This window comes from Eucalyptus grandis, chromosome 10 (assembly GCF_016545825.1).
Source record: "Eucalyptus grandis isolate ANBG69807.140 chromosome 10, ASM1654582v1, whole genome shotgun sequence".
NCBI classification, from domain to species: Eukaryota; Viridiplantae; Streptophyta; class Magnoliopsida; order Myrtales; family Myrtaceae; genus Eucalyptus; species Eucalyptus grandis.
The window spans coordinates 28,814,448-28,841,590 of NC_052621.1; the positions used below are offsets into that span (position 1 = coordinate 28,814,448).

General features: G+C 40.6%; 2 protein-coding genes and 1 non-coding gene across 5 annotated transcripts; 2 read left to right on the top strand and 1 right to left on the bottom strand.

Annotated features, from left to right (window-relative positions):
* Positions 1 to 4,011: 4,011 nt before the first annotated feature.
* Positions 4,012 to 8,330, top strand: LOC104422651 (SUPPRESSOR OF GAMMA RESPONSE 1). 2 transcript variants are annotated; one of them, XM_010035036.3, is made up of 6 exons: positions 4,012 to 4,097; positions 5,269 to 5,401; positions 5,766 to 5,952; positions 6,495 to 7,009; positions 7,388 to 7,684; positions 7,807 to 8,330. In XM_010035036.3, the coding sequence occupies exons 1-6, from the start codon at positions 4,090 to 4,092 to the stop codon at positions 7,858 to 7,860; spliced, it is 1,194 nt and encodes a 397-aa protein (XP_010033338.1). In that variant the 5' UTR covers positions 4,012 to 4,089; the 3' UTR covers positions 7,861 to 8,330. The 2 variants fall into 2 exon arrangements, with proteins under 2 accessions (XP_010033338.1, XP_010033337.1); XM_010035035.3 differs by having other exon boundaries at positions 4,013 to 4,255.
* Positions 8,331 to 10,569: 2,239 nt separating this feature from the next.
* On the bottom strand, positions 10,570 to 13,670 carry LOC104422652. Of its 2 annotated transcripts, none has more exons than XM_010035038.3 (2): positions 13,243 to 13,670; positions 10,570 to 12,282 (listed from the first exon to the last, which is right to left on the bottom strand). In XM_010035038.3, exons 1-2 carry the CDS (start codon positions 13,303 to 13,305, stop codon positions 11,185 to 11,187), a joined length of 1,161 nt encoding a protein of 386 aa, XP_010033340.1. In that variant the 5' UTR covers positions 13,306 to 13,670; the 3' UTR covers positions 10,570 to 11,184. The 2 variants fall into 2 exon arrangements, with proteins under 2 accessions (XP_010033340.1, XP_010033339.1); XM_010035037.3 differs by having other exon boundaries at positions 10,570 to 12,285.
* A 10,097-nt stretch (positions 13,671 to 23,767) lies between these two features.
* Positions 23,768 to 26,877, top strand: LOC104423907. Its single transcript, XR_005546963.1, has 3 exons — positions 23,768 to 24,696; positions 26,328 to 26,411; positions 26,540 to 26,877. It is a non-coding gene; the product is annotated as an uncharacterized LOC104423907 (transcript).
* Positions 26,878 to 27,143: the final 266 nt, after the last annotated feature.

A 27,143-nucleotide genomic window follows, 5' to 3' on the forward strand; every position in this document is an offset into this window, starting at 1 on the left:
ATCACAAAACTTCAAAAGGATTAATAAAAAAAGGTATATAAAGTAATAATTGTTTGTTGATTAAAATTTTACCAGGTGACCCAAAAACTCTTGCACAATTCGCGTTGTGTTTAGAATTCTATTACTATGACATTTGAAATTAGATGAAATTGATCGGTCTCACCATTTGTGAAATAAAAACACTAAAATATACATATCCAAATTGTACGATTGTGCACTGGAGCAGATATATTCCACATCCAATCCACATCACGCAAACTCGTATGCATCGTCAGATTAGGCAAGTCTAATAAGGCCTATCTTATTCGCTAGTGTATATTATATGCATCAGATTTTTTATGAATTTTTTTAGTTTCTTGTTATCGCTTGTCTCGATAAAAGAAATTCTTGCACTCTGTTACTACGAGATTTAAAAGTAAACAAAATCAGTCCCTCTTCCCATCGATGAAATTAAACTATAAGCTATTCTTGGCAAGTGCCCAACATTATGTATTATTCAAATCTAGATTTTGCTTAGACTTTATATGGCATGTTTGCGCACACATTTCCAGATGAAATGAGTGTGCTTTCGAGTGGATATATAGTCCACATATACTGCATATCACGCCAATTCATATGCATAGTAAGTCTCCTTATAAAGCTCATCTTATCCAAGGGTGTATGTCATATGCACTGGATTCATTCCATATCTTTTTAATTTCCTCTTATCGCTTGTCTCGATGAAAAGGTTTTCTCTTACCATCAATGAAATTAAACTATAACTTATATTTGGCAAGTACCTGTATTATGTATTAGTTGAATCTAGACTTCACTCAGACTTTATATAGCGTGTTTGTGCACCCATTTCAAGTGAATATAGTCCACATCTAGTGCACACGATGCGAACTCATATGCACCATCATATTAGATAAGTCTCGTGTTAGGTTTATCTTTTCCAAGGGTGTGAATCATATGCATTGAAACCATTTTGAATTTTTATAGTTTCCTCTTATCACTTGTCTCAATAAGAGGAATTCTTGCATTTTGTTACCATGAGATACAAAAGTAGACAAAGTCAGTCCCTCTCACCATTGGTGACACAAAAACTATGAGCTATACTTGGCAGGTGCTTGCATTGTATATTACTTGGTAGACAAAGTCAGTCCCTCTCACCATTGGTGACATAAAAACTATGAGCTATACTTGGCAGGTGCTTGCATTGTATATTACTTGAATCTAGATAATGCTCAAACTTCATATGGCATGTTTGTGCATACATTTCATGATGGAACAAGTGTCCTTATGAGCCGTTGAGAAAATATTAGCTACAACTTTGATTCGACAGTGGCATAATCATAGTTCACTCATTGATCGACATGTGTTGCCTAGTACCCCACACTGGCCTCTCTCTCTCTCTCTCTCTCTCTCTCTTGAGCCCCACCAAAGACTCCTCCCTCTCGGTCAATTTGAATTTCGTGAAAAATTCGGCCCTCTCTCTCTCCAAGAAAATATTAGCTAGGCCCCACTAGAGAGTAGAGATCCTTCTCTCTAACAATTAATTTGAATCGAAGCATGGGATTTTCTCTCTCCATTTTTTTATTCAGGTCCCTCCCATTCACTCCGCCTTTTGTGGCTCTCCTTTTTTTCATTCAGGTCCCTCCCATTCGCTCCGCCCTTTGTCGCGCTCCATTTTTTCATTCAGGTCCCTCCCATTCGCTTTGTCTTATGTCGCTCTCCATTTTTTCATTTAGGTCCCTCCCATTCGGTCTGCCCTTTGTCGCACTCCATTTTTTCATTCAGGTCCCTCCCATTCGCTTTGCCCTTTGTTGCGCTACTCTTTCTCCTACCGATGTTAGAGCCTGCTATCTAACGAACCACACTGTCGTCACCACCGCTTCCACTTTAGCCTCGTCCTCCACATCTGCATATGCAAGGGTAGAGTGAATAGGAGGGAGTTGAACGAAAAAATGGAGAGAGAAAGTCCCACGCTTCGATTCAAATTGATCGTGAGAGAAAATGACCTTTGATGGGGCCCGGCTAATATTCTGTTGGAGAGAGAGGGCCAAATTTTTCATGTTGGAATTCAAATTGACTGAGAGAGAGGGGTCTCTAGTGGCTAGAGAGAGAGAGAGAGAGAGAGAGAGAGAGAGAGAGAGAGAGAGAGAGAGAGAGCCGAATATTTTCTAAAAGAAGTCTAATGTCAACTTGGGTGTCGCCCGGTGAGTGAACTATGATTATGCCATGTTGGAATCAAAACTGTTGCTAATATTTTTTATGAACCGTATGCCTATGAGGTCAATTCATATGCACCGTTAAATCGGATAAGTTTCTTCACCTAACCCTACCATGTATGTAATAAAACTATAAGCTATACTTGGCAAGTGTCTCATTGTAATCAAATCTAGGTACAGCTTGGACTTTTTTTCTTTTTTTTGAACTAAGGTACAGCTTGGACTTGGCATGGTAGGTTTGAGAGCACATTCCTAGATGGAAACAAGGGTGCTCTATCCAATGCATTCGAGGCAAATTCATAAGCACTGTTAAATTGGATGAGTCCCACATTGAATTCACCTAATCCAACGGCGTATGCGTTAAAATTCAACATCGAATTCACTAAATCCAATGGCATGTGTGACAAAACTATAAGTTATACTTGGTAGGTGCCTGTATGGAAGATCACTCAAATCTAGATATTGCTCGGACTTTACATGGCATTATGTACATTTTTAAATGGAAACAAGGGTGCTCTTAAGCTGTCTCCATCTAATCATGCGAGGCCAACTCATCTGCACTGTCGAATTGGATAAGTTCCGTGTTGAATTCACCTAATCCAATGGCTTATGTAAAAAACCCACAAGCTATACTTGGCAAGTGCCTACATTGTAAATCACTTGAATCTAGATATCACTCAAACTTTACATGGCATGTTTTGCGAGCACATTTCCAAATGGAAATAAGGGTGCTCTACAGTTGTCTCCATCTTATGCATGCGAGATCAATTTATTTGCACCGTTGAATAGGATAAGTGCCACGTTGGATTCACCTAATCCAACGGCGTATGTGACAAAATTTTAAGTTATACTTGGCAAGTAAATGCACTGTAATCATTTGAATCTAGATATTGCTCGAACTTTACATGGTATGTTTTACAAGCACATCTCCAAACGGAAACAAGGGCGTTCCTGAGCAGTCTCCATTTGATGCAAGCGAGGCAAAATTCATATGAACCGTTGAATTGGATAAGTCTCACATCAGATTCACCAAATCCAACGGCATATGCATATGAAATGGTAAGCTATACTTGGCAGGTGCAGATAGAGGTGCCTGCATCACATATCACTTGAATCTAGACATTGCCTAGGCTTTACATGGCGAGTGCGTTCCCATATGGAAAGTGAGCCGTTCTTGAGCTGTCTCCACCTCGATGCATGCGAGGCCAATTCATCCGCACCATCAAATTGGATAAGTCCTATGCTGGGTTCCACCTGATCGAACGGCTCAAATGATTGCAATCATTGAAAGGAAAGGGAGGGTCAAAACCGCATATGGTACGATTTTTCCATCCGGGGGGAAAATCACATCTCTTCTAGATGCGGTCAGACACGCTCGTGGCCTCTCAAGAGAGACTTACTGCTCACAACGGTCACACGGACGCCACCGCGTAGGCAAAGCAGTGAAAAGGCAAAAGGCAAAGAGAACAAAAAAAAAAATATAAAAAAATAAAAACGAGACGTTCGGTCCTGTCCAAGCTTGGTCAGCAAGTAAGCCGGAGTTCGGAGCTCCCGTCCGATTTACCATACTGCCACTCGACCCGGTCTCCTAAGCAAGCTCCGAGGCGAGACCGCCAGCTTCGTTGGGCAGGTTCCGTCAACCATGGGGGCCCCACCGAGTCTATGGGGGTGCGCGAGATGCCTCGTCCGAAGCTGCGGCTCGGGGGTACGAGCCTCTTGAGAGGCTCAGTTTCCCGCCCAAGATATAAATCGCACTCGACAGGCGGACACACACACTCTCTCTCTCTCTCTCTCTCTCTCTAGACGCGAAGGAGTTGCAGATGTGAAAAGGACTTCTCCTCCTCCGGCGTCTGCTTCGACCGAGCTTCGCGGCATCTCCATGGCGAAGTAAGTTAGTACCGACGGTCGAAGCGATAGGCGTCCGCCCATTTGCTCTCGCGATTTTTCCTGCTCTGTTTCCTCTTTCTTTCCTTCTTTCCCCGCCGTCGTCGTCCCCTCCTGCTGCCTGCTACTGTAGCTCCTCCTGCCATGTCTCGATCGGCGCGGTTTACCCTCTCTCTCTTTATCTCTCTCTCTCTCTCTCTCTTTCTCTAAACAGTTGGAACCGAGGCCACGAGGGGGAGAACGCATGGAAAGTGGAAGGTGGGGTGTTGGAGTTTTGTAGTGATTGGGGAGGGGGATTCTTGCGTTTTCGTTCCGAGGGGTGGTTGGGTTTTTCTGTTCTTGGGTTTTGTGGGGGACGATATCTAGTACGAGAGAGCTAGTTACGTACGCTTGCGAACGATCGAAGGATCGGTAGGTGAGAGGATGGCGGAAAGCGGGATAGGGCGAGAGAATGGAGGGTTCGGGGTGATGGAGCCTGACTTTGTCCTGGTATAGTGCGGAAAAGCGCGCGACTGAATTGCTTCTCCAAGAGCTGTCGGGCTCAACCATGCGCGGCCTCTCTTGCTTCCTTAGGATTTAGAGGAGGAATGTCGATGCTTTTTTCAGGGTTTTACTCGTTCGCTCTCGTTTTGGACTGCTTAGCCCTCGGCCGTTTCGCAGGAGCTAGAGCGATATGTTCTTGGCGGTTCTTGTTTTTTTAAACACCTGGACGAAGCTCTTGTTCCCAAGGAACTTCGTTTAGCTTTAGTAAATAGACTTGCTTGATGAATTTTGCGACATTCCATGGTCATCATCATCAGCTTATCCTCGTAGAAGATGTTGTCAGAAGAGGATGTCAATCTTTCTATGGCAAGTGTGGACCCTGTTTTATATCTGACCATCTCTCTCGAGATTGATTGTGTCGGTACTCTTGTTTATTTGCCTTGACTCTTTGGCAGCATCCTCATATCATAATGCCGTCAAAACTACTTATAGTGAGAGGAAAGCAATAAGATTTCTCACCGACCTCAGTAGCATCGCTATGCATTGATGACTCCCCGTGCCTTCCTCTGCACATTGGGTCTTGTTATGCTGTTATTTAATCTCTCTTGTCGCTAATATATTTTTCTTCTTGCTGAAGTTTGCTCTAACACTCATACTTAGGCATTAGCTTATGGCCTCTATTTGCTTGCAGGAGCTGGCTTGTCGATGGCAGATCAATAGCAAAGAAAGTGAAAAATGCTACCTTGTCCACTTCTTGTCAGATCAAAGACTGTGGTGCAAATCGCGAATGCCCAAATTGTCATTTTTTTATCGATAACACTGATGTGAGTTTGTGATGCTACTTGTAGAATTGTCTTATCTGATCAACGTACTACATCAATTCAAATAGATACTTATCCGAGTATTATTTCTCCTCACCTAACTGGACGTCCAAATTCATCATGTTAGATGTAGGATACACTCTGCTTCAAGAAAGTGAAATTCGTTCCTTTTTTCTCATATTTTTGGCATTTAACATGCAAGGGAACATGTTTACTGACCTTAAAGATCCATGTTAAGTAATTCTAGTCATACTGCTCTACTTTGCAGTGTCTGATTCTGGGCGACTTTACTTTTTTTCCTTTTTTTCAATTTTACTTGGGAATGTCCAGCTTAACTGATGTTTCTAGCAAAATTTCTTCTATGCAGGTTTCACCGGAATGGCCTGGCCTTCCTGCTGGAGTAAAATTTGATCCTTCTGATGGTGAGCTCTTGGAGCACTTGGCAGCAAAATGTGGCATTGGAAACTCAAGACAGCACGTGCTGATTGATGAATTTATTCCCACACTTGAGTGGAACGAAGGAATTTGTTATACTCATCCTGAAAATCTTCCTGGTGAGGAACCTTTGTGCTCTTTTTTGGCCTTTTATGACTTTTTCTACGTCTTGCATTTAAGTCATTGATGACTAATTTTTGAATCGAAGTCCTTAAAGCAAATGACAGGATTGCTTGTCAAAGGATAAATCAAATATTTTGCAGCTAAATATGCATTAAGTAGCTTGTTATAATTCTTGATTACAGTCCACATGTCTTGTGCAGAGAAGATTGTCTTAATCATGAGATGAAAAGTGTAGCTTTCCATAGTATAGGCCAAACCTTGTTATCCATTTGACAACCTAATATTTAATCGTGATCTAAAAAAAATTCAATTATACTCTCACTCGAGATCATAATATGTCCATTCTGGTGTATTCAGTGCCCATAGTCAGGTAATTAGTTAGGGTCACGCACTTAACTTGCCAATGTCGTACTTTTCTAATTATGTAGGCCACACTTGTCACTTCATATGAAATGAAATAGGTGCATTCTCAGAAGCTGCATTCTGGATCTCTAATAACTAACAATCTGCTCATTCTTTGGTGTATTTCATTTTTCAGGTGTCAATAAAGATGGAAGAAGTGTCCATTTCTTTCACAGGACCATGAATGCTTACGCCACTGGACAACGAAAGCGTCGTAAAATTCATGATCAGCATAATCTGAACAGAGAGGATGTTCGCTGGCACAAGACTGGCAAGACCAAACCTGTTGCCATTGATGGAGTTCATATCGGATGGCAGAAAATAATGGTTCTTTACAAAAGTTCAAAGAAGGGGTCAAAGGCTGCTAAATCCAATTGGGTGATGCATCAATATCATTTGGGCGCAGACAAGGAGGAGAAGGATGGGGAATATGTGGTCTCCAAGATCTTCCTTCAGCAACCCAAGGAGACTGAAAAGAATAATAATAATAATAAGGAGAATAATGAAAGTATGGATATTGATTATCAGGATGTAACGACTCTTCAAACTAATCCAAGGACCCCTAAACCAAATCCTCTCAATCCACATCAAACAGAAAAATTTGGTCTGCTTGATGATGTCGCTGAGGGAGATATGAAGTCATCTGATCAGGTTGGTCGAAATTGTTGTTATTTCATTGTGTGAATCATTTATTGACATATGATTAAAATATTGCTGCCTGCTGGAACTTTTCGAAGGGAGAACTAAAAGAGGTGCAAACAATTAAAATACTTGTTTTTTAAATTTCTTATTGAATGGTGAATAGGATAACAGCATCAGTGTAGTATTATTAACTGTGGCCATGGTCCATGAGAATGATATTTCTTTCCTCAGTGAGTTCTAGAAATGAAACAAATTTGGTGGCAGAGGAACCTTGAATATCTTCCATATCCCAAGAGAATTCAAACTTGAAAACTTCTTGGAAGACATAAAATTTGCGTATTTTTTCTGCAGAAGCTTATGTGATCTTTTCTGGGCATTGTTGAGCAGGATATATTTAAGGATATTCAGCTCGAGGATGATGAGCTGTATCCTGAATGGTTGGCTGGTGAATCTCAGCCTCTGGAAGACTTTGATTTTGGTTACATTGACGGGCTTTTGTTTCACGAAGAGCCTTCCCGGTCTCATTCTCCCTCCAATGATAGAGGATGCAATCTCGTGCCTCCAACATCACTTCCGGAGATAAATGAGGTGGTAAATGAGGTAGTAACCGACGAAAATGCAACCTATGGGATCTCTGAACTTGCGAAACTAGACTTTGATTCTCCACCAGATTTCCTGCATCCTGTAAGTGGCAAATTCTAGATTAACCAAATTTGCATTACCACGCAATTTTCTTGATATGATGCAGTGCGAAGTTTTTAAACATCAACAAGCAATCATTTATGTATCTCTTATGCACACTGCAGGAGCTGCCATTTGGTTCCCAAGAGGGCATATTTGAATGGTTAGGACGCATATGAAAAGATACGACAAAGAACGAACCTCCAAATTGTTGGGGGTTCCCAATTTTGCATGCTGGAGCTGGCTCAACCCACCACTAAAGTATCTTTTGGTGGATCAATGTCTAAGCCAATTACTTTGAGGGAACATTGATGCTTGCCCCTTCTCATCACAAACTTGGACTTAGACATTATTTGATATGCATCGCTACCATAGCATACCGATTGTGTTGCTGCAAGCAAAATGTTTCACCTCCTTAGCAAGCTGAAAGTCAGCTTTTTTACGACTTCTTACCAGTTCCTGTCTTATGGGAACCTACATCATTCTATTCCGAGCGGGTGGTTGATGTTCTTAATTTGTGTCTGCAAGATGTGTGGCTGTTTGTGGTAATGCAATTCTTTGTTGTTCGGTGCCTGTAAATGTAAAGAACATCGGATTTACATTTTGGATGATATTCCGCAAAATGTATTCATGAATATGTTATTTACTCCATGCGTTATGGCGAAGGAAATAATTCAACGCTATCTTAAACTCTGCTGATGCTCCATTTTTTGAACTGAGCATGATAGGCAGAATAGTAACTTTTGCATGCGGACCATGTCTCTTCATCGAAGGTGGTGAAGACTTTCCTGGTATCGGTGCTAATGAATTAGACTAACGACATTGAATTGAAGTTTTGTTGAGGATTCAGATAGTTTGCTGAAGTCGAGCATGAGAATCCCTCATTTATTCTTCTTGCATTTTTGCTTGTAAATTGAGCATAATGTCTGGATTTAATTTCATAGTGATGAACATAGCCTGCCCATGGCATCATGAGAAGACTGCAGGATGGGCCCGAAACAGGACACTCAGCAGGAAGACTTATGCAGTACCTCTAGCAATGTTGATGTTTTTACCGTATGTTTTCACCATGATTTTGAGCTTAAGTTGAAAGAGATCGTAGACTTCTCCACATATGAATCGTCATCCCGCGGCTTTTCTCCACTGGGATACTTGGAACATGCCTGACATTGGGTTGCTTCGGCATAGCCATTTTGGAGCCAAGTTTAGCTTATGAGCTCCCAAAACCTTCTAGTTTAGCATAGGAAAAACAAATCTTCTTTTTGCGCAGTTGGACTTAAGTTCCAAATAATCTTTTAATTCTCGACTGGAGCCACTCCCTAACTTTAGGATTGAGAGTAAGGCTCAAGAATTGCTGGGCTGCTACACATCTAAATCGGTGAATATACCTATCAGTATTTTTGGATTGAGAAATTAATTATTCTCTTGTACTTTCCCATGTTAAAGACAAATAGCTCATCAATGATTGAGTGGTTGGATATTGGCAGAGGTTGGGGGGCATCAAAGATAAGAATATCCAAGTGAATATGTTTTAAGAAATCCAGGCGGTACTTCGTTTTATCCATAGTTTGAGTTCGACATCCCCATGCACCATGTCCTCTCGAAAAAGGGCAATTCCAGGTTGGAGAAGCGTGCAATCGTGGTGTGATAATAAGCTGAAGCTAAGCCAATGGGCTGGTGGTCCTGAGTCAGCCAAGGCATCTTTGCCTCATGTGTCATATCCCTCCAGTCCTGTGCATGGAGATACTCAAAATGATAACCAGGAATAGTAGGATATTCTTCTCGTGTCAATTTGCACTGGACTGAACTCGCGTCATTTGGTTGGGAACGAAGTGCGTGTAGATCACTTTGAAGTTGATCAAACCCGGAAGCTAAAATGATGATGGCAGTGTTGAATCGGAATAAAAAGAAGAAGCAAAGTTAGTATAATGAGATTGAAAGGTAAACTAGGGAGACTCAAGCCTTAATGAGGAACGGGGATCTTTAAAAGGTTGAAATGCTGAGGACTCTCAATCACTGGATCTGGCAGTGATTTGAGCTATCCAAATCAATGTTACTTGCTTTGATTAATGAAAAGCGGCCTCAGCATAGTTTTCGCCCCCATTGAGGATCTTGAACTTTAAAGTGGTTTCCGCACAATGATTAACTCAAGTTTATTCTTAGAGATCACGTTTGGCATAAACCTCCACTCGCACACCTTGAGGCTGTCCAAGATACTACTCAGACCCCGGCGGTTCCACCTAATCTGGCATATTCCAGTCTCCTTGCTTAAGGACACCCTTTAAAAACTCAAATCTATTGGCACAATTTTAAGCTTACCATCCCTTTCTTATCCATCCGCAACTTAGCAAAATCACACGAAACGATTGCTCAAATTGGTAGAAGTCTGTCTCAGTGTTTTCATAGCAGAAGAAAGGACGAAAAGGAAGAAAGAACTAGCAGAAGAAAGGACGAAAAGGAAGAAAGAACGCGACTCGGGTAACGATAGTCACATTTGACTAATCCATGGGAAAGTAAAAGGTTCAGAACAGTTCCATCGTAAAGAAGACATCCACATTAACTGTACCCCCGGGCAGTGCCTTCATTCACTTTCCTTTCTCAGAAGATAAAATTTTATTTTGTCCTCTCTTTATTTTTATTTTTTTTGCTTGCAACTTGCACTAAATTGGCTGTGATTTTTTTGTCCTCTCTTTGATGACATCGTTGACAGAACCTGCTCAAGTTCCGAGCCTCTTGCAACAAGAAAAACTCCAAGAAAGGTTCTTCCCGGTCAGTCGCCAACCTTAAAAAGAAAGTGAGCTCTCGCACTTAAATATATGTGTTGACCGTTTGAATAGGTGTTTAACAGTCAACCCACATTGCACATGGACTGCACCAATAACAGCCTGTCATGCAACCATAAGTCTCATATCAAATCAAACTAAATACAACATGTGCAGGGACAGCGGATGAAGAAACAAGAAGAGAAATGGAGATGAGGCACACCCTACTCTGCAATAACAATGTAAAGAATTAATCTGCATCCGCTTGATGGAAATCCTCTGATGATACATGAACAGATTTAGATTAGATTAACACAACAAAATTCCCAGCAAAGAAAATGGTGGGAAAAATGAGCTATCCTATATTATAGACAGGAAAGATCGAGCAATACCCACAAGAGGTGGTATGCAATCTCACAAGGGTCAGGACAAACTATCTCCTCCTCCAACATCAATATCAAAAACCCCAAAGCACAATATGCCCCAAATCCGGCACTCAAAGAACTCGAGTCCGAAAATGACTATAGAATGACTCCATCCACAAGGTTTCAAGAACATGCAAGTTCTTCAAATGCCTTGCAAGAGAATGACGAATAAGGTTTAGGAGGTGCACGAGATGCTGGAATTAAATCTCCAAGATTGCAATCCATGGTCTTCCCAGGGAGCTGTTTTCTCGTGGCCAAAGCATCTTCACCTTCCAAACATGCCAAAATAAGCCACCTCACATTCGAAGAAAGTTACTCAGCCACTCTCTCTCTTGCAGTTCCCTGGCAGCAAATATTTGTACTTCTCTGCATTGTTTAACAAATAGGCAGGAAGATGAACAGCTGAGTAAGAATGAGAGATGGGCCCCAACTTCCCGATTATCTCTTTAAACGTGTGTTCTTCAGGAAACATGTCAAATAAATTAGCCCCTTTGCAGATGACATCCTGAATCCTTGTCGGGTCTAGATAATGAAAAAATCGGATCCGGTCATTGTGGCTGTAAGCTTTCATCTTGAATATGAACTCACTAATGCGGCGAAAGCAGAAGCTACAATGCCAACCTGAATCAGACAACAAGTCATCACTCTGTCTAAAGTGCGCATATCTCGTACTGCCAGATTGATACCTGTGGACTGATGCTCTCCAGCTTTTGTTATCTACAAAGAACTCAAAAGAGTACAAATAATTCCTCAGCTGCAGATGAAGTTTAGGTGGGATGTCATCACACCACCTGAGAAGATTGATTGTGTGCGCACTAGGTATCTCGTCCACGTCTGACATAATCAACAAGTCATCATCCCCAATGCCAGCAATCCTAATTAGCTGGTCTAGAGCGACTCTCTGATAAGCCTCTTCAACAAATGGATTCTCTCCTTTTTTAAACCTTCCTCCAATTGTACCATAAATCAGCCGAGGCTCAACAAACTTAAACTTGTCTCGATTTTTCTTAAAAATCAACCTCTTGGGTAGTCCAGTAAATGTTGAGTTTGACTCGAGCAGTACAAACTGTGTCACATAAGGATACAATTCCTTCCACCGAATTGTCAGGATGTCAACCTCATTGTTGAACAGAACCGCATCATAGACCCGCCTCGGGAACTCACGGATTTGCCATCCATGAAGTTTGCAAACAGTTTCCATCGACACGTTCTCATTATAGTAATGCGGAATTACATGAAAAGGCTTTGGAGGGGATTCCCATAGGGGTCTAAAGAAATAGGAAATCTTCTGTCCATGCAAGTACAGGCCGCAAATTCCTGCTGGGATGACAACAAACAGAAATAGGTACGTCTTCATATCTATCTCTCGAAGGAGACAGCGAAGTCTTGACATACCTCGGGCTGCACGAGTTGCCTGCTGCATATTAGAGGACAAAACTTTCTAAGATATCAAGTCAAAATGCAGGGGCAGAAATACAGACTGAGACACCAATCTTCCAGTCGAAAGAGAAATCACAATCGAAGGCATCTAATCCGAATATCCAAGTATCAAAGGCTAACAACATGAGCATCAAATCTTTGAAAATCAAGCAAAACCGTGAATGGTTCAGTAGACCTCGGAGACATCGAAACGTTCTGAAAGTTGGCTATTCAGGAGATATAATCATGTGATTCAAAGAGCAACTTCTCTAATATTTAAATTGATCACGCCATGAATAATCCATAATAAAAAGAGGCAATGAAGCAGCAGGATTCCAGAATCCCCCCCCAAAAAAAAAAAAAGAAACTTTTACAATCTAGATTTTAAGGCAGAAGATTATGCCCAAAAGAACGAGAAAATGGATTATCTTCCCCAACATTGGACGCCGAAAGGCCAAAATCTCACCTTTCTTTCTGCTTGAAAAGGGGAATTCATTGTCTCCCCCAGCACGAAGCAAGAAAACAAATTTTTTTTTTTTTTAACGAAAAGAAAACATACGCAAAGGCGAAACGACATCAATCGACAATACTATTTCTAGGGCTCAATAAATTTCATCTTCTTGCTAGAAAAACAAAACTGATAGGTTATACGCAAGAACAACATATGGCACACTCCCTAAATTTCTCCAAACTTGCAAAAAAAAGAAAAAAAGAAATCGGACTATCCATCACCCGGAACTCAGAAAAACGACAACGAAGAGGTAGGAAAGATTTTCCCTGAAATTTCGAGAGAATCAATCCCGATGATGGAAATAATAACAACCCACTTCTTCTTCTTCTTCTTCTTCTTCTTCTTCTTCTTTCGCAAGGACGTGGAAAAAGAGAAAGGGAAAGAAAAAGGGAGGAGAGAGAGAGAGAGAGAGAGAGAGAGAGAGAAATGAAGAAGAAGAATTACCCGGCCACAAAAGTCTTCGCAGATATCGTCAGTCTTCTTGGAACTAGAATATCCATCGGACATCGTGAGACGCGAAGCGGAAACGAGGCGAGGGATTCAAGGATTGAAACGAACGAGAATGCCGCTCCAATCCCCTCTCTCTCTCCGGCGGCGGCACCACCACCCTCCGACGGGACGATCGTCGAAACCCAGACGAAGAAGCCGTCGATGAAGAAGAAAGAAACGAACGGAAACGGAAGGGGACCCGAGAATCGCCGGCGGGAAGGGTATCGGCTGCGGGGGCGAGACAACGCGACGGTTCGTCGGAGGGGGTTGTTGCCTCCTCTCTCTCTGTGGGGGTTGGGATTTAGGGGAAAGAATGGAACTTGAAACGTCAAATTATAGCCGTTTGGTGGATTTCCTTCTCCCGTCTGAATCCTGCACGGTGACTCCCGGACGTATATGTAGAGAGAGGAGAGAGAGCGTAATCAAGCAACCAAAAAAAAAAAAAACCATTTTTTCCTCTTTTTTTTTTTGGTGTACCAAAAGGAAAATGAGGGGTGATTTCCAATGAATCCAACCGGTCGATTCAATCCCGTCTTGTAAAGACAAAAAACAGGTTGATTTGATGAGTACGATGGTCGGATTCGATAGACTCAGTTAAGTGTTGATGTAGTCATTGATCGGGCCCTTCAATTTAATTTTAACTTGTAGCTACACACGTTTGTTGTTTTATTTAATTCGAATCACCGAGTAATATCCCCATTGATATCTAAAACTATCTCCATTTCATTGGTGCCAATTCATTGATTTGCATATTTTTGTCGTAGAAATAAGTGGTTCACATCAAATTTACTCGATATTACTGTTTTGTTCTTTACAATTGACTTTTGTTCACTATCGAAATGCATCTATGGCTGTTAAATATAGATGCAACATATTTTTCTTAAACTTTGATTTATTTCTTGATTAGACCCTATCCCTTAAAACTTCCAAAACAGAAGTATGACACTGCTTGCCAAAAAAGAAGAAGAAGAAGCAGCATAAGTCATAGCATAGCAATCACAATGTCATGAAAATGGAAATCAAAATACCTTTTTTTCTATTTTTTGTTTTGTTTTGGGACTCATAAAAATATTTATAAAGGCAAGTTGGACCCAAAATGGAAACAAAATGACGCGTGATGTTAAACGATTAATAATTCCTTTTTGTCAAGAAATGAAATGTTCAAACACAATCATTGTCCGCTATATATTCAAAGCAAGAAAATTGCGAATTTTAATGTTTACACGTTAAGAAAAATGAGTTTTTAGTATATCACAATTGAGGTAGAATTATTTTCAATTACATAATAACATAGACTTTATATGACTAAACAACAATCGTTTTTAGTTATATAACACGAGCCGATGGCTTTTACCTAGGACATTTTTTTGGGCCGTGGGTTGATTGAATTACAAGGGTCGAGGTCGGCTTTGGCGACCATTTTATTGGAACTCGAAAATTCGACTCTCCATGGACCCGCATCTTCATCGGAAGAAGCTCACTCGCATGGGACCCACATGATCCTCCGGCTCGAGATCATTGGGTCATGCGAGCCGGGGTGCGCGCGAAGGTATTTGCCGGGACCTTTACTTCATCCACCCGTTCGACACGCGGAAAGCTTTAAGGTTTGGGCGGGGAACCGATCCGACGGTCGAGGAGCTCCCCCGCGAGGTCGCTTGCACCGTAGAATCGCACCACTAGATTTAAAAAATAAAAAGTTAAAAAGCAGAAAATGTTGTCTACCGTGGACGGTTGCCCAAAAAAATAAAAATTTAAGACGTCATTAACGAAGAAGCCGTTTCTTCGGTTTCGCTGCCTCCGCGGCCAACCTCGGACTCCTCGGAATTACGATCGGGCCCTCCGCTCCGCGCCCCATCGAGGGCAGCTGCGCCATGGCATAATGGGGATTTCCGCCGGATCGCGTGCTCCGTCGTTCGGTCCCAGTTCCACGAGCTACGTAGAAAAGAAGAGTTTCTTTTTTTTTTTTTTGCTCTTTCTATAAATCATAAAATAAAATAAAGATTAGAATTCGTTTTATAAAGTCGTGAACTTAGCGATGTGGGCCTGTGGCCTTCTCGGGCTCCTCCCTCTTTTTCGTGGCGTGAAAATAGGGGCAAAAGAAATGAAATTTTTTAATTAAAAGTGGGGGAAAAGAAAAGCTCCCCTGCAAAAAGTCGGTTTTTCGAGTTTGGTATTATAAAACAAAAACACCCTTTTGGTCGCGTAGTTATATATAGTCTTAGAGCGTTATTATTTTCTTAATCAAAGAAAAAGGGACGACTTTACGTTGATTATTCAATGGTCTCGAGAGTTAACATCCCCCTTCGCAGTTCACACTCTCGCTGATCGGGTCGTGGCGCCACGGTCAATGCCGGTCAAAGGTACAACGATGCAAACTTGGAGATCGACGTCGATTACTTAATTGGTATCGAGAGTTATTTGTCTCCCTTCACATTTGTTGGTCACGACCATGTAGATCGATGGTGGTCCAAAGGACAGCAATGCGAACTCGAAGGCCGATTTCACTTCAACTCGGAAATTTAAATTGACAAAGCAATGAATATCTTATGCCACGATTAAATTAAAATAACAGAAGTTAGATAAAGGCCCGGAGGAGAACAGTCTTCGCGACTAAGAAATCTTGAAAAGACGGGAGAATTATTCTTCCTTTGTTCCTACCGAAGCGCTGTGCCATCTGTCCTCGGACATGCCTTCCCATTTTTGCACATATTTTATTAAAACAACATGATTAATTAACTAATTCGACTAATTAATTCATTGATTGATTAATTAATTTTCACTTGTAAAGTGAGAGATAGCTTCGATAGCTAAGCCCACATGTGGAGGGGGCGAATCTTCAAATTTGGAGTTTGTTTATGGGGTAGCCATTAACGTCAACCCCTTGCATGGACCAAAGCACAAGAAGCCCAGAAATTCATTTATTATTTTATCCGGTAAACACGAATATTATTATTATTTTCCATTCATTTTATAATGCATCCGATGGTTTTAGGAATCTAAGTCACTCGACATGCATATCCGATTTATTTTATTTATTTCTATATTTTGCAAATTTATTTTCACATGCACGAATAAACTCGCAAAAAGAAAAAAATGAAATACACCAACAAGTCATGTTAGCAAACAATGCAAAAAATTTCACCGGTCATTGAAAAGTTAGTACCACTTAAGATGATGTGATTTAATATTTAAATATTTGAATAGATGATGTAAACTTCTTTTTTTCGTACGTCGAATATTAAGATCACCTTGTTTCTTTCTTTACCTGAGTTAATGCAATTTGCGAGCCCGATGCCCACGCACCGCTGACCAATCCTTCCTTCCTTCTAGTTGGGTCGATGAGAAAATGGTCCCCGATAGGCGAAAAAACAAATAAAAAAAATTGGCAAGGTTTCTTGATATAGGAAGCTGCCCTTCGTTGTCTGACGCACTTTTTTTATTTAATTTTTTAAAATTGTTATTATTTTATTTTATTTTGTGTTTTTTGTTTGTTTGTTTGTTTTTTTTTTTTATTGTGTGGAAACGAAGTTTTCCAAGTGGGGGATCGTTGTGTGCGGGCTACGGCAGTTTGCCTGTTGTCCACATCGCTCTTTGGCACGGCTCGGAGACGTTCGTAGCAACTTCCTAGAAAGTTCTTGTAGTGGGGGGAAATCGAAGTGGTCTTTTTTTTTTGTCCATCGCGAAAATGTAAAAAGCATGTTCCCTTGTGCTCCAGTGCATAACGCCACGTAAATTTTGTAAATTTATTCTCCTCTTTTACTTTTTTCTTTTTTTTCCTTTCTAATTAGTCAATTGATTTTTCTTTTTATTAAAAAGATCTTCAATTTACAAATTACAATATCCACGGGCACACACGTAATTCCAAAACTTTCTTTAAAGGCTCACAAGTTGTGATTTTTCAACTTTTAGGATCAAGCGTGTGAATCGCTTGGAATTTTTCTCGGTTTTCTCTTTCTTGATCAATTATAAAGAGACAATGATAGAGATTGAAGTGAGTTTTTCTATTCGTCACAACATAACATGAAATTCTAAAATTCTAAAGATATTTGATACCAAGTGGCAGTGCCATCTTGAGTCATAATCATAAGGACAGGAGTCAAAAGCACGGCAACTCTTTTAGTCAATAATGAATATGACAAACAATTATTTGCATATTTCTTTTTTTCTTTTTTTAACACCGTGTTCATGACCTATCTCTTAGTTAATAATAAATATGACAAACAATTATTTGCATTTTCTTTTTTTCTTTTTTAACGTCGTGTTCATGACCTATCTCTTAGTCAATAATAAATATGAGGGAAAATTCCAAATAAGAACCTGAAGCAAATCTATTTTCTCAAATAATAACCCAAAATGAACTTTGTGTTAAATAATGACCAAAAGTGGACTCATTATTTTAAATAAGCGTGTGAATCGTTGGGAATTTTTCTCGGTTTTCTCTTTCTTGATCAATTATAAAGAGACAATGATGGAGATTGAAGTGAGTTTTTCTATTTGTCACAACATAACATGAAATTCTAAAATTCTAAAGATATTTGATACCAAGTGACAATGCCATCTTGAGTCATAATCATAAGGACAGGAGTCAAAAGCACGGCAACTCTCTTAGTCAGTAATAAATATGACAAACAATTATTTGCATATTTCTTTTTTCTTTTTTCTTTTTTTAACACCATGTTCATGACCTATCTCTTAGTCAATAATAAATATGAGGAAAATTCCAAATAAGAACTTGAAGCGAATCTATTTTCTCAAATAATGACCGAAAGTGAACTTTGTGTTAAATAAGGACCTAAAGTGGACTCATTGTTTTAAACAAGGACTTGAAGTGAATTTTGCGTCAAATAAGGATATGAAGTAATCAAGTTAATCTTTATTGAGGACCTTAATTCACCGATAAACATTTTTCGGTGATTAAAATAAGGGCAATTTTGTCAAAAATTTGTGATTGGAAAAAAAGAGAAAATTATAAATTAATTAAGTTTAGGTTATTCATTTAAATGTTTACGTTTTCTTCTTTCTTTTCCTCTGCTGCTCCTCAACCAAATCGTTGCCCGGTCATCGTCATTACTCGATTATTGCCGCTCCTCACCTTGCTTGACTGGCGGAGAATTTAGGTCTCCACAAACAAAGAAAATAGCATATGGTTTTCTTATTGTTTTTGAATTTGTGCCTTAACCGGCAGAAAATTTGTGTCTTCGACTTTGCGGAGGATGGTTACAAGGAATGGGGAGAACTTCGGTCTTTGACTTTGCAGAGAATGAGTACAAGGAATGGGGAGACTGTAGAAAACCTAGGGTTTTTTTTGTTTCCATTTTAAGATTTGTTAATTTTTCCTAGATTCTTTTTGGACAAAATTGCCCAAACTCCGGTCGTCACAAATGTTGCATACTTGATAGTTGGCAAATATTTGGCTGACCACAAGCTTAGGTCCTTATTTAGAATTAATTCAACCACTTCGGGTTCTCATTTGAGAAAATAAGTCCATTTTAGGTATTTATTTGACACAAAATTTATTTCGGATCTTTATTTGAGAAAATTAATCCACTTCGGGTCCTTATTTGGAATTTTCCCTAAATATAACAAACAATTATTTGCATTTTTCTTTTTTTTTTTTTTAACACCGTGTTCATGACCTATGTATGGAGTAAGCAGTTTTAGTGCTAGTCTAAGTTTCAATTGTAACTTGGCACTTATTCATGTGAATTGGTTTCCAAAATATTGGAATATGAAATCTACCGTGCATACTTTAGAACATAGAACTTATCCTGCTACAAGTAGGGGCATAAATGGTTCGGTTCGGTTCGGTTTTTTCAAAAAAATGAAAAAATCGAACTGATAAGAAATTTATTGAACATAACTAAAATCTCGGTTTGGTTTGGTTTTTCGGTTTTTACTTTTGTGTTTATACTTCTCCCTACATACACCCCTTTCTATATATTTTTTAAATTTTTGAAAATCGATTTTGTAATTATTTTTTATCTATTTTTCTTTTTTCTTTTTCTTTCTTTTTATTCTTCTTATTCTTCTTCTGCATTGGCTGGATGTCGACCCGGTGGTCGGTCGCCAGCCGGCGATCGGCGACCGACAACCGGCCAATGAAGAAGAAGAATAAGAAAAAGAAAAAAATTAAAATTAAAAAATGTTTTTTAAAAAAATAAAAAGGAAAAAATTAGATTTTATTAGTTTGGTTCGGTTAATTGAATCGATAAAAACTCAACTAATTAAAATTTTTTGGTTTTCAATGAGAACCAAATTGAAAAAAATTGTTTTTCGGTTCAGTTCGATTTTCGACACCCTAGCTACAAGTACCGGGGTCATTTTTAAGGTCTACCCATGTTCCATTGTATTTTGAATTGAATGGTTGCAATGAATCATTGAATTTCACACTGTTTGTTGCAATAGTTTACCCACCATGACTCATATCTAGACACATTAAGAATATGAAATGTTAATAAAGTAAATATTCTAGCGATGGATATCTCAATTATTAGTATTTGAAACCTACCCCAGATACTTTAGAGGCTCCGAAGCCGGGGGCGGGTCTTGGCAAGCGAGGATTGGGTTGCGCAGTTGATCATGAGGTCGTACTAGAAAGGGTAGGGGCGGATGTGTTGGAGAAGAAACGGGGCGGTGCGGAGGGAAACGAGGATGATGGGAACGATGAGAGAGCGGCGACAGCAGGAGACACGAAGGGGCGGAGGAAGAGGAGGGATTTGGGGGCGAGGGAGAGCGATTTTGCCATCGCCATGGCTGAGCAATGCGAGCAGAGCAGGAGGTCCGCTCAAATGCATAATGCCTCGTAAATTTTGTAAATTTGTTCTCCTCCCTTTCTTTTTCTTTCTAATTAGCATTCTCGACTACCCCTGAACATGGGGTTAAAAGGCTTTGGCATCCCGGAATAGATGGGATAGAGCCCGGATCCGGGGCTCGAAAAAGATTCCGGCCCGCAGGGCTCTCCCGCCACAACCCCCTTCGGGGGAGCGGGCGGGGGGTAAGGGACCCCCCTCAGATCCCCGCGATGCCAATCCCCAGGTAACCAGCCTTGGGGCAGGTACAGGGAAATGAAGAGGCTCGATCAGGAGACTAGCCGGACTAAATTTATTTTCTTTTCTAAAAACATCTTCAATTTACAAATTACAGTATCCACGAGCACGCGCGTAATTCCAAAACTTTTGTCAAATTCTTACCAGTTTCGATTTTTCAAATTTCGAGAGGAAGCACGTGAATCGTTGTATTTTTCCTCGATTTTTTCTTTCTTGATAATTTATTATATAAAGAGAAAATGACAGAGATTGAAGTAGGCTTTTCTATTTGCTGGAACATAATATGAAATTCTAAAAATTTGAAGATATTTGATATCAAGTGACGGTGCTACCTCGAGTTATAATCATAAGGACGGGAGTTAAAAGCACAACGACTCTCTTAGCCAATGATAAATACAACAAAATACTTATTTGCTTTTTTTTTTTTTTTTTCACGTCGTGTTCATGACCTACGTGTAGGTATAAGTGATTCTAATATTGGTCTAGATTCTACTTGAAACTTTGAACTTATTTGTGAGAATCAATTCCCAAAATTTTGAAATCTAAGGGCGCGTTTGGTAACGATTTTGTTTCTGGGAGTAAATTCTAATAAGAAATAATTCTTTTTTATTCTGTTCTTGGGAGCAGATTCTAAGTATTTTAAGCCGTTTGGTAACTGTTCAAAATTTCTGATTTTGAAATAGAATTGCGTTTGGTGTTATGCTCATTGATTCTGTTTCAAATCAATTTCTTTTAATTTTTAAATAATTTTTATACTTTTTTTTTCTTTTTTCTCCTATTTTTCTTCTTCTTCTTCAGGCCAGTCGTTAGATCGGCCAACAACCGGCCATACGAGGGCTGGCGACCTCACCGGAGCGTCGCCGACCTCTACGGCTGAGCCTTGCTGGCAACTGAGCGAGGCTTGCTTAGCCCTTGCCCAGCCTCGCCGGTGGCCAGCCCCGACGAAGCCGGGGTTGGGCGAGGCCCGCCCGCCACCGGTGGGGCTGGGCGAACCTTGCCAGTGGCTGGGCTTGCCTCCGGCAAGCTCTCTGGACCGGTTGCTGACGACCGGTGGCGGTGGCGGACGGTGTTGGTGAGTGGCGGCGGGTGGCGACAGATGGCGGCGGGCGGCGGCGGACAACAACCGGAGGATGGTGGTTGATGAAGAATAAGAAAAGAGAAGAAGAAGAGAAAATAGAAGAGAAGAGTTGGTTTTGATTTTTAGATTTGTTCTCAAAACAAAAATCAACTTTTTTTTTAATTCTTGATTCTCTTCCAAATCTACTTCCGGAACAAAAAAATAGAAATTTGTTTCCGGGAACAAAATTTTTACCGAACACAATTCTATTCCCAAACTACTCCTGAGAATAAAAAATCAAAATCAATCACTGTTGGGATGGTTACCAAACAGGCACAAAGCTTACAATGCATACTTTAAAACATAGAACCTAGCTTGCCACAAGTATTAGGGTCAACTCTTGAGTTTATTCATAATCCACTTATATTATGAATTGAATAACTACAATGATCATTATGTTAAATAACCACTGTTTGTTGTTATGAAACATCAACAAATTAAAAATCTTGGTCATGCATATCGTTAGAAATGAAAGCTCAAATTAGCAGTTTCAAACTATATAATCATCATCAAATGTCATGAAATATCATTGAATTGTGCGAAAATATATAATAAGAAAAATACAAAAACTTGCTTCGGGTTCTAAGTACTCGAAACCTAAAACCTGTCTATTAGAACTCATTTTCAAATCTTGGTACTTGAAATCTACTCTACATACTTTATAATCTCTCCAGTTTTCGATTCTATCACGAAATCGTTCTTATCCTTCTCCTTATCTACGTGTATTTAAATACCTTATTTTTTGTCGAAATTTGTAAATACCTTTGTTTACTATGGTTTAGTATGTGTGGATGGAGAAAGTACAAGTGTCTTTGGTCAAGTTCTATCACAATGGATATCGAGAGTAACATATGAAGAGAATAACAAAATCTCTCGTTTTCATAGTGATTTGTAGCTATACGAAGCACAATATCTTTTAACTAGGGGTACAAGGGCAACACATCGATCGAAAGATATCACGCAAAGCACATGTCAACATACTAGGAACTCTTGTGTATCCTATCCCCTCACCTTAGGCACGAGAAGCTACTATATCTGCTTATCTCATGATAGTCACTTCCAAAAATGTGACAATGAGTCTACCTTTTCCCAAAAAACTCCCTCGCTCCTAGGTGTAAAAATTTTCTTTCCCACTTAGGAGGGAATACCCCTGAAATTTTATGTTCCAGAGCTTAGACGTGACCTTTTAAGGACTATTGAGAATATTGCGTGAAAAGAGTAACGGAATTTCCCATTTTCATGGTGATTCATGGCATCACTTTCAACAAAAATGAAAGCACCTTTTGTTTCCACATGAGCGGAAAATGAATGAAATCGAATATATTCCCTCAAACATGGTCCACATTTTACTCAAAGCTAAAAAGGCAAAAGAAGAAGAAGAAAAGTCATAATTAACGTATCACTTAGGCTGGAAATTGCCAAATGGATTCCAATCGCCCTATATGACAAATGTTGACATGGACATTATTAAATAACTTTTATTTTTTTTTCTTTTTGCTCATGGCTAGTGTTGGCTGGCCTTGCTCGGGTGAGGATGAGGGTGAGCATTGGCGAGGGACACCTAGGGAGGCCAATCCTCACATAGGCTAGGGTAGCCTCATCAACACTCGCCCTCACCCAAGCAAAGCCTGATGAAGCCCACCCTCGTCTGTGGTGATGAGGCCAACCCTCGCTCACCATTACCTTTAGAGAAGGGAAAGAAACAGAGAAAATTAAAACAGGAAAAAAATTAAAAATTCATGAAAAAAAGTTTGCATCAGTATTGTCCGTGTCATGTAAGACCTTCGACATCTGGTTAGCAATTTCCGGTTTGAATTGATTGAATGAACTTAATTGATAAAATATGAAAATATTCAAAACTAAATTAATCCAATCAAAAGATTCATGAGCAAATTTATATCAATACAAAAAGCTTGAGACTTTTCCGATACTTTCCTCGGCATTTCGTCGTACAAGCCGATAGGAAATGGCACCCGGGGGGTCGTTACTATTATGAAGATCCGAATGATGTGGAATCAAAAGTACGAACTTAGGTTAGGGCCCTGGGCTCCGTCGGCCCATTCCGGCGACCCGGCAGCGCAGCCACGTGTCCCCTCCGCTCGCCCCAATGACGTTTCGAACGCTCCAAAGAATTTTCTCTCCTCCTCTAGACGTCGCGCGGTCCGCCCGAAGTGCATCTGGGCCTGGACGTGGGCCGAGGGAGCTTGCTGGGGGGCCCAAGATCTCCAGCTCCGTCCGACCCAAGGCCCATCAGAAGTCTCGTCGACTGGTTCTGTTCCGCCGTCCTCCTCCTCCTCCTCCTCCTCCTCCTGCTCTGCCATGCTCTGCTCGCGGCTGCTCAGCCATGACGATGGCGATGGCGAAATCGCTCTCCCTCGCTCCCAAACTCCTCCTCTTCCTCAGCCCCTTCGTTTCTCCCGCCGTCCTCGCTCTCTCGTCGTTCTCGTTTCCCTCCGCGCCGCCGCGTTTCTTCTCCACCACCTCCACCCCCTACCCTCTGCAGTACGACCTCATCGTCAACCGCTCGGCCCAGTCCTCGCTCGCCAGGACCCGCCCCCGTCTCGGCGGTGGCGGCGAGAGCGCCCCCGGCCCCGAGCCGGACGCCTCCGAGAGGCCTGACGTGGAGCTCGGGTTCGACGACTGGGCGCACCGGAAGCTCTCGCCGGGGGCGGATCCGGGGATGGACAAGTCGAAGAGGAAGTACTACAGCAAGAGGATGAAGAGGATGTACGGGTCCGATTCCGAGGACGAGAGGAGGCGGAGGGCGGGTTCGTAGAGTTCCATAGGTTGCACAAGAGGGAGGAGGAGCTGTACTTCTACGATGCGTTCGCTTACCCGTGGGAGAAGGACAAGCATTACAAGATGGTGTATCAGCTGGAGAAGAAGTATTTCCCCGAGCATTGCCTCGATAAGGCGTTCCTCGAGCTGGGAGAGAGTGGTGGGTCGAAGGGAAGGGGAAGAAGGATAAGAGGAGAGTGAACGAGGGTAAGGAAAAGATGGAGGATAAGAAATTGGTGTTCTTTGAGGAGGAGGAGAAGAAGGATGGTGATGACTTGACGAGGGAGGAGGGGGAGAAGGATGTGATGGAGAAGAAGGTGGAGGAGTTCTTCAAGTGTTTGAAGAAAGTTCCCAGTGAAAAAAATGCGGTGACTGAGGGCGAGCCCTATGTTTTGACTCGAAGTACTGAACTTCCTCCGAGATGGGATGGGCCTCATGGGACGGTGGTTTTGATAAACAAACCCAAGGGTGGGTCTTTAACTGAATAACTGAACTTTTTTCTTTTTTTTGCTAAAAAACTGATCAACTAAGTTGATTGTCTAAAAGTGTGGGTGAAAGCTTTGGCTTTACTGTTTTAGAGACTAACTTGAAATGGCAACCCAAATGAGATTTTGGTTTAAATATCGTGGGAGCAACAACTGATAGGTGCACATTTAGTATCTGGTGATTGCTGAACTCTGAAGTGGCCTACTTTATGTTGTGCACTGGTCTGGTAGCAGCAAGCATCCTCTTGTGTTTGTGTGCAAAGTAAAAGTGGATGAGGTGTCAATCGAGTCCTTGAGCCATTCTCGAAAGATTCTCAGGTGGCTGCACCCATGAAATAGCAAGAGAAGGCGTGTGAAAATAGCGGGTAGAGATATATAAAGTTCAAGATCCTGAATTGACTGATTGTGGGCCTGTGGCCTCTCTTCTTGGAGAATGAAGGGCCTTTCTTCGATGTTGGGTTATATTTCATTCCGTTTATTTGGATGAGCAATTCCCGTAGCTCCTAAACTGTATATGCTGATGAAGAAGTATTCTAACTAAGTAATTAGCTCTGTGAGAGGAATTTTCTGGATTCATTTGGTTATATACTACGCTTGTTGCACATTGTTTCTGTTGTCGTTTCTGCGCATCTTGGAATTTACTAAGTATCTTGAGTCATTTCCACGTTAAGTGCAAGACATGTGCCCTTCAGTTCCTAGAAATATTCAAAAGCTAGAAATCATGCTAATTTTGTGTCTCTCATGTAAATTTTTTGTTTGGTCAGTCTGGTGTGTGAATTAAACGAGCTTTTTCTGAGATGACAAACGAGGGCATTCTTACAATGTTATCCTGAAAGGAAGACGTGCTTGAAATTTCATGCTCTTCTAGAATGGTTGAAGTAGTTAAGGAAGGCTGGAAGCTCATTCCTTGTTAAGCTTAAATATTACTGAAGATGAACAATCTGATTGTACATTCTAAGATTGATGTTCACAAATGAGTTGAACAATTACTCTCAACACCTAGACATCTCTGATCGAAACTATATCTGCTACCTCGGCTTCTTCTTTCTCTCACTGAAGGATGTCTTTTTTCTGATGTGACTACTTTTGTGGAATGGGAGTCATAGTGCTCAAGTATGATGATTTTCATCACTGTTTCTTTCATGAGATCTATTTTCTTATTGATTCTAGTATTCCAGAGAGTTTTTCTGTAAAGCATTTCAAATTATTAATTCCCACGGAAATGCTAGCTGAATAATTATGACTCTCTATGGTTTTAAGTTGGGATAAATGCAGAGACAAGAATCAAGGTTATGGCTGTCGGTTGACTGAGGACTTAAAGTTTTAAAAAAACCACAATCAGGTCTTAAGTTCACCGTTCATGGAAATCAGACATCAGAGATGACGTGTGGCAGTTGACCAATATTCAACGCAGGAGCCACATGGGATTTCCGATGCCTTAATTCCATTGAGAGCGAGCTTGAAATGTGATTTTGGTCTTTTAAGAACCTTAAGTCCTCAATTGACCAAAATAAAATTCGAAGTCCTCAATTGACAACATTAGTCCCTTTTATGTATTTATCCCGTTTTGCATTATGTAATGAGGCCTTCTTTTTCCTATTTCTTCCTTTGCAGACAAAATTTGATATTCAGGGTAATGTGTTCAAAAGGGACGTACATCCGTTCTCTGTGTGCTGATTTTGGGAAGACCCTCGGCAGGTATTTACCAGGTTTCTAATCTCTATGATCCTTTGATGAATCACGGCTGAAAATGGAATTCATTGCGCCATTCCTTTGTTAACAACAGTGTCTGAAATGTTTACTGCTTTACCATCTTGAAATTGCAGCTGCGCTCATTTGACTGCTTTAAGGAGAGACTCCATAGGTAAAGTCCCTTCTGTGCTATTTTTTGAGTCTTGAATTAATCCATGTTTAAATCTTTTCTGCAAGTTATCTAGGGGTTGAGCATGAGGCGGTATGATATCGCATCACTGTCTTACTTGCAACCTTTTGGTGGGTATTTCTTTCTTCACTTTGTATTCTAGGGCATGAGGAGGGTCGTGCAACAGTCTGCCGCAACTGTATGATATCGCCTAAGGCCAGCGAGCCGGCCTTCATCGGTCGTGGCCTCTGGCTGGTCGCCGGAGGTTGGGCGATTGGTAGCGGAAAAAAAAAAAAAAAAAAAGAGGAAAGAAATGAAAAAAATAAAATAAAATAAAAACATAACAAAATAATTTTAAAATTCAAAAAAAAATTAAAATTTTAAAAATTTTGTCCACGTTAGTACCGGCGTTTATGTTGGCAAATTCCAATTAAAATTGGTCGGATAAACTCAATTGACAAAAAGTAAAAAGATTTATGATTCAATTGGTAAAATTGAAAAGTTTTTTATTGAATTAACAAAATTGTAATAGGTTTAAAAATTTTTGGATAATTTTTCTATAATCATGG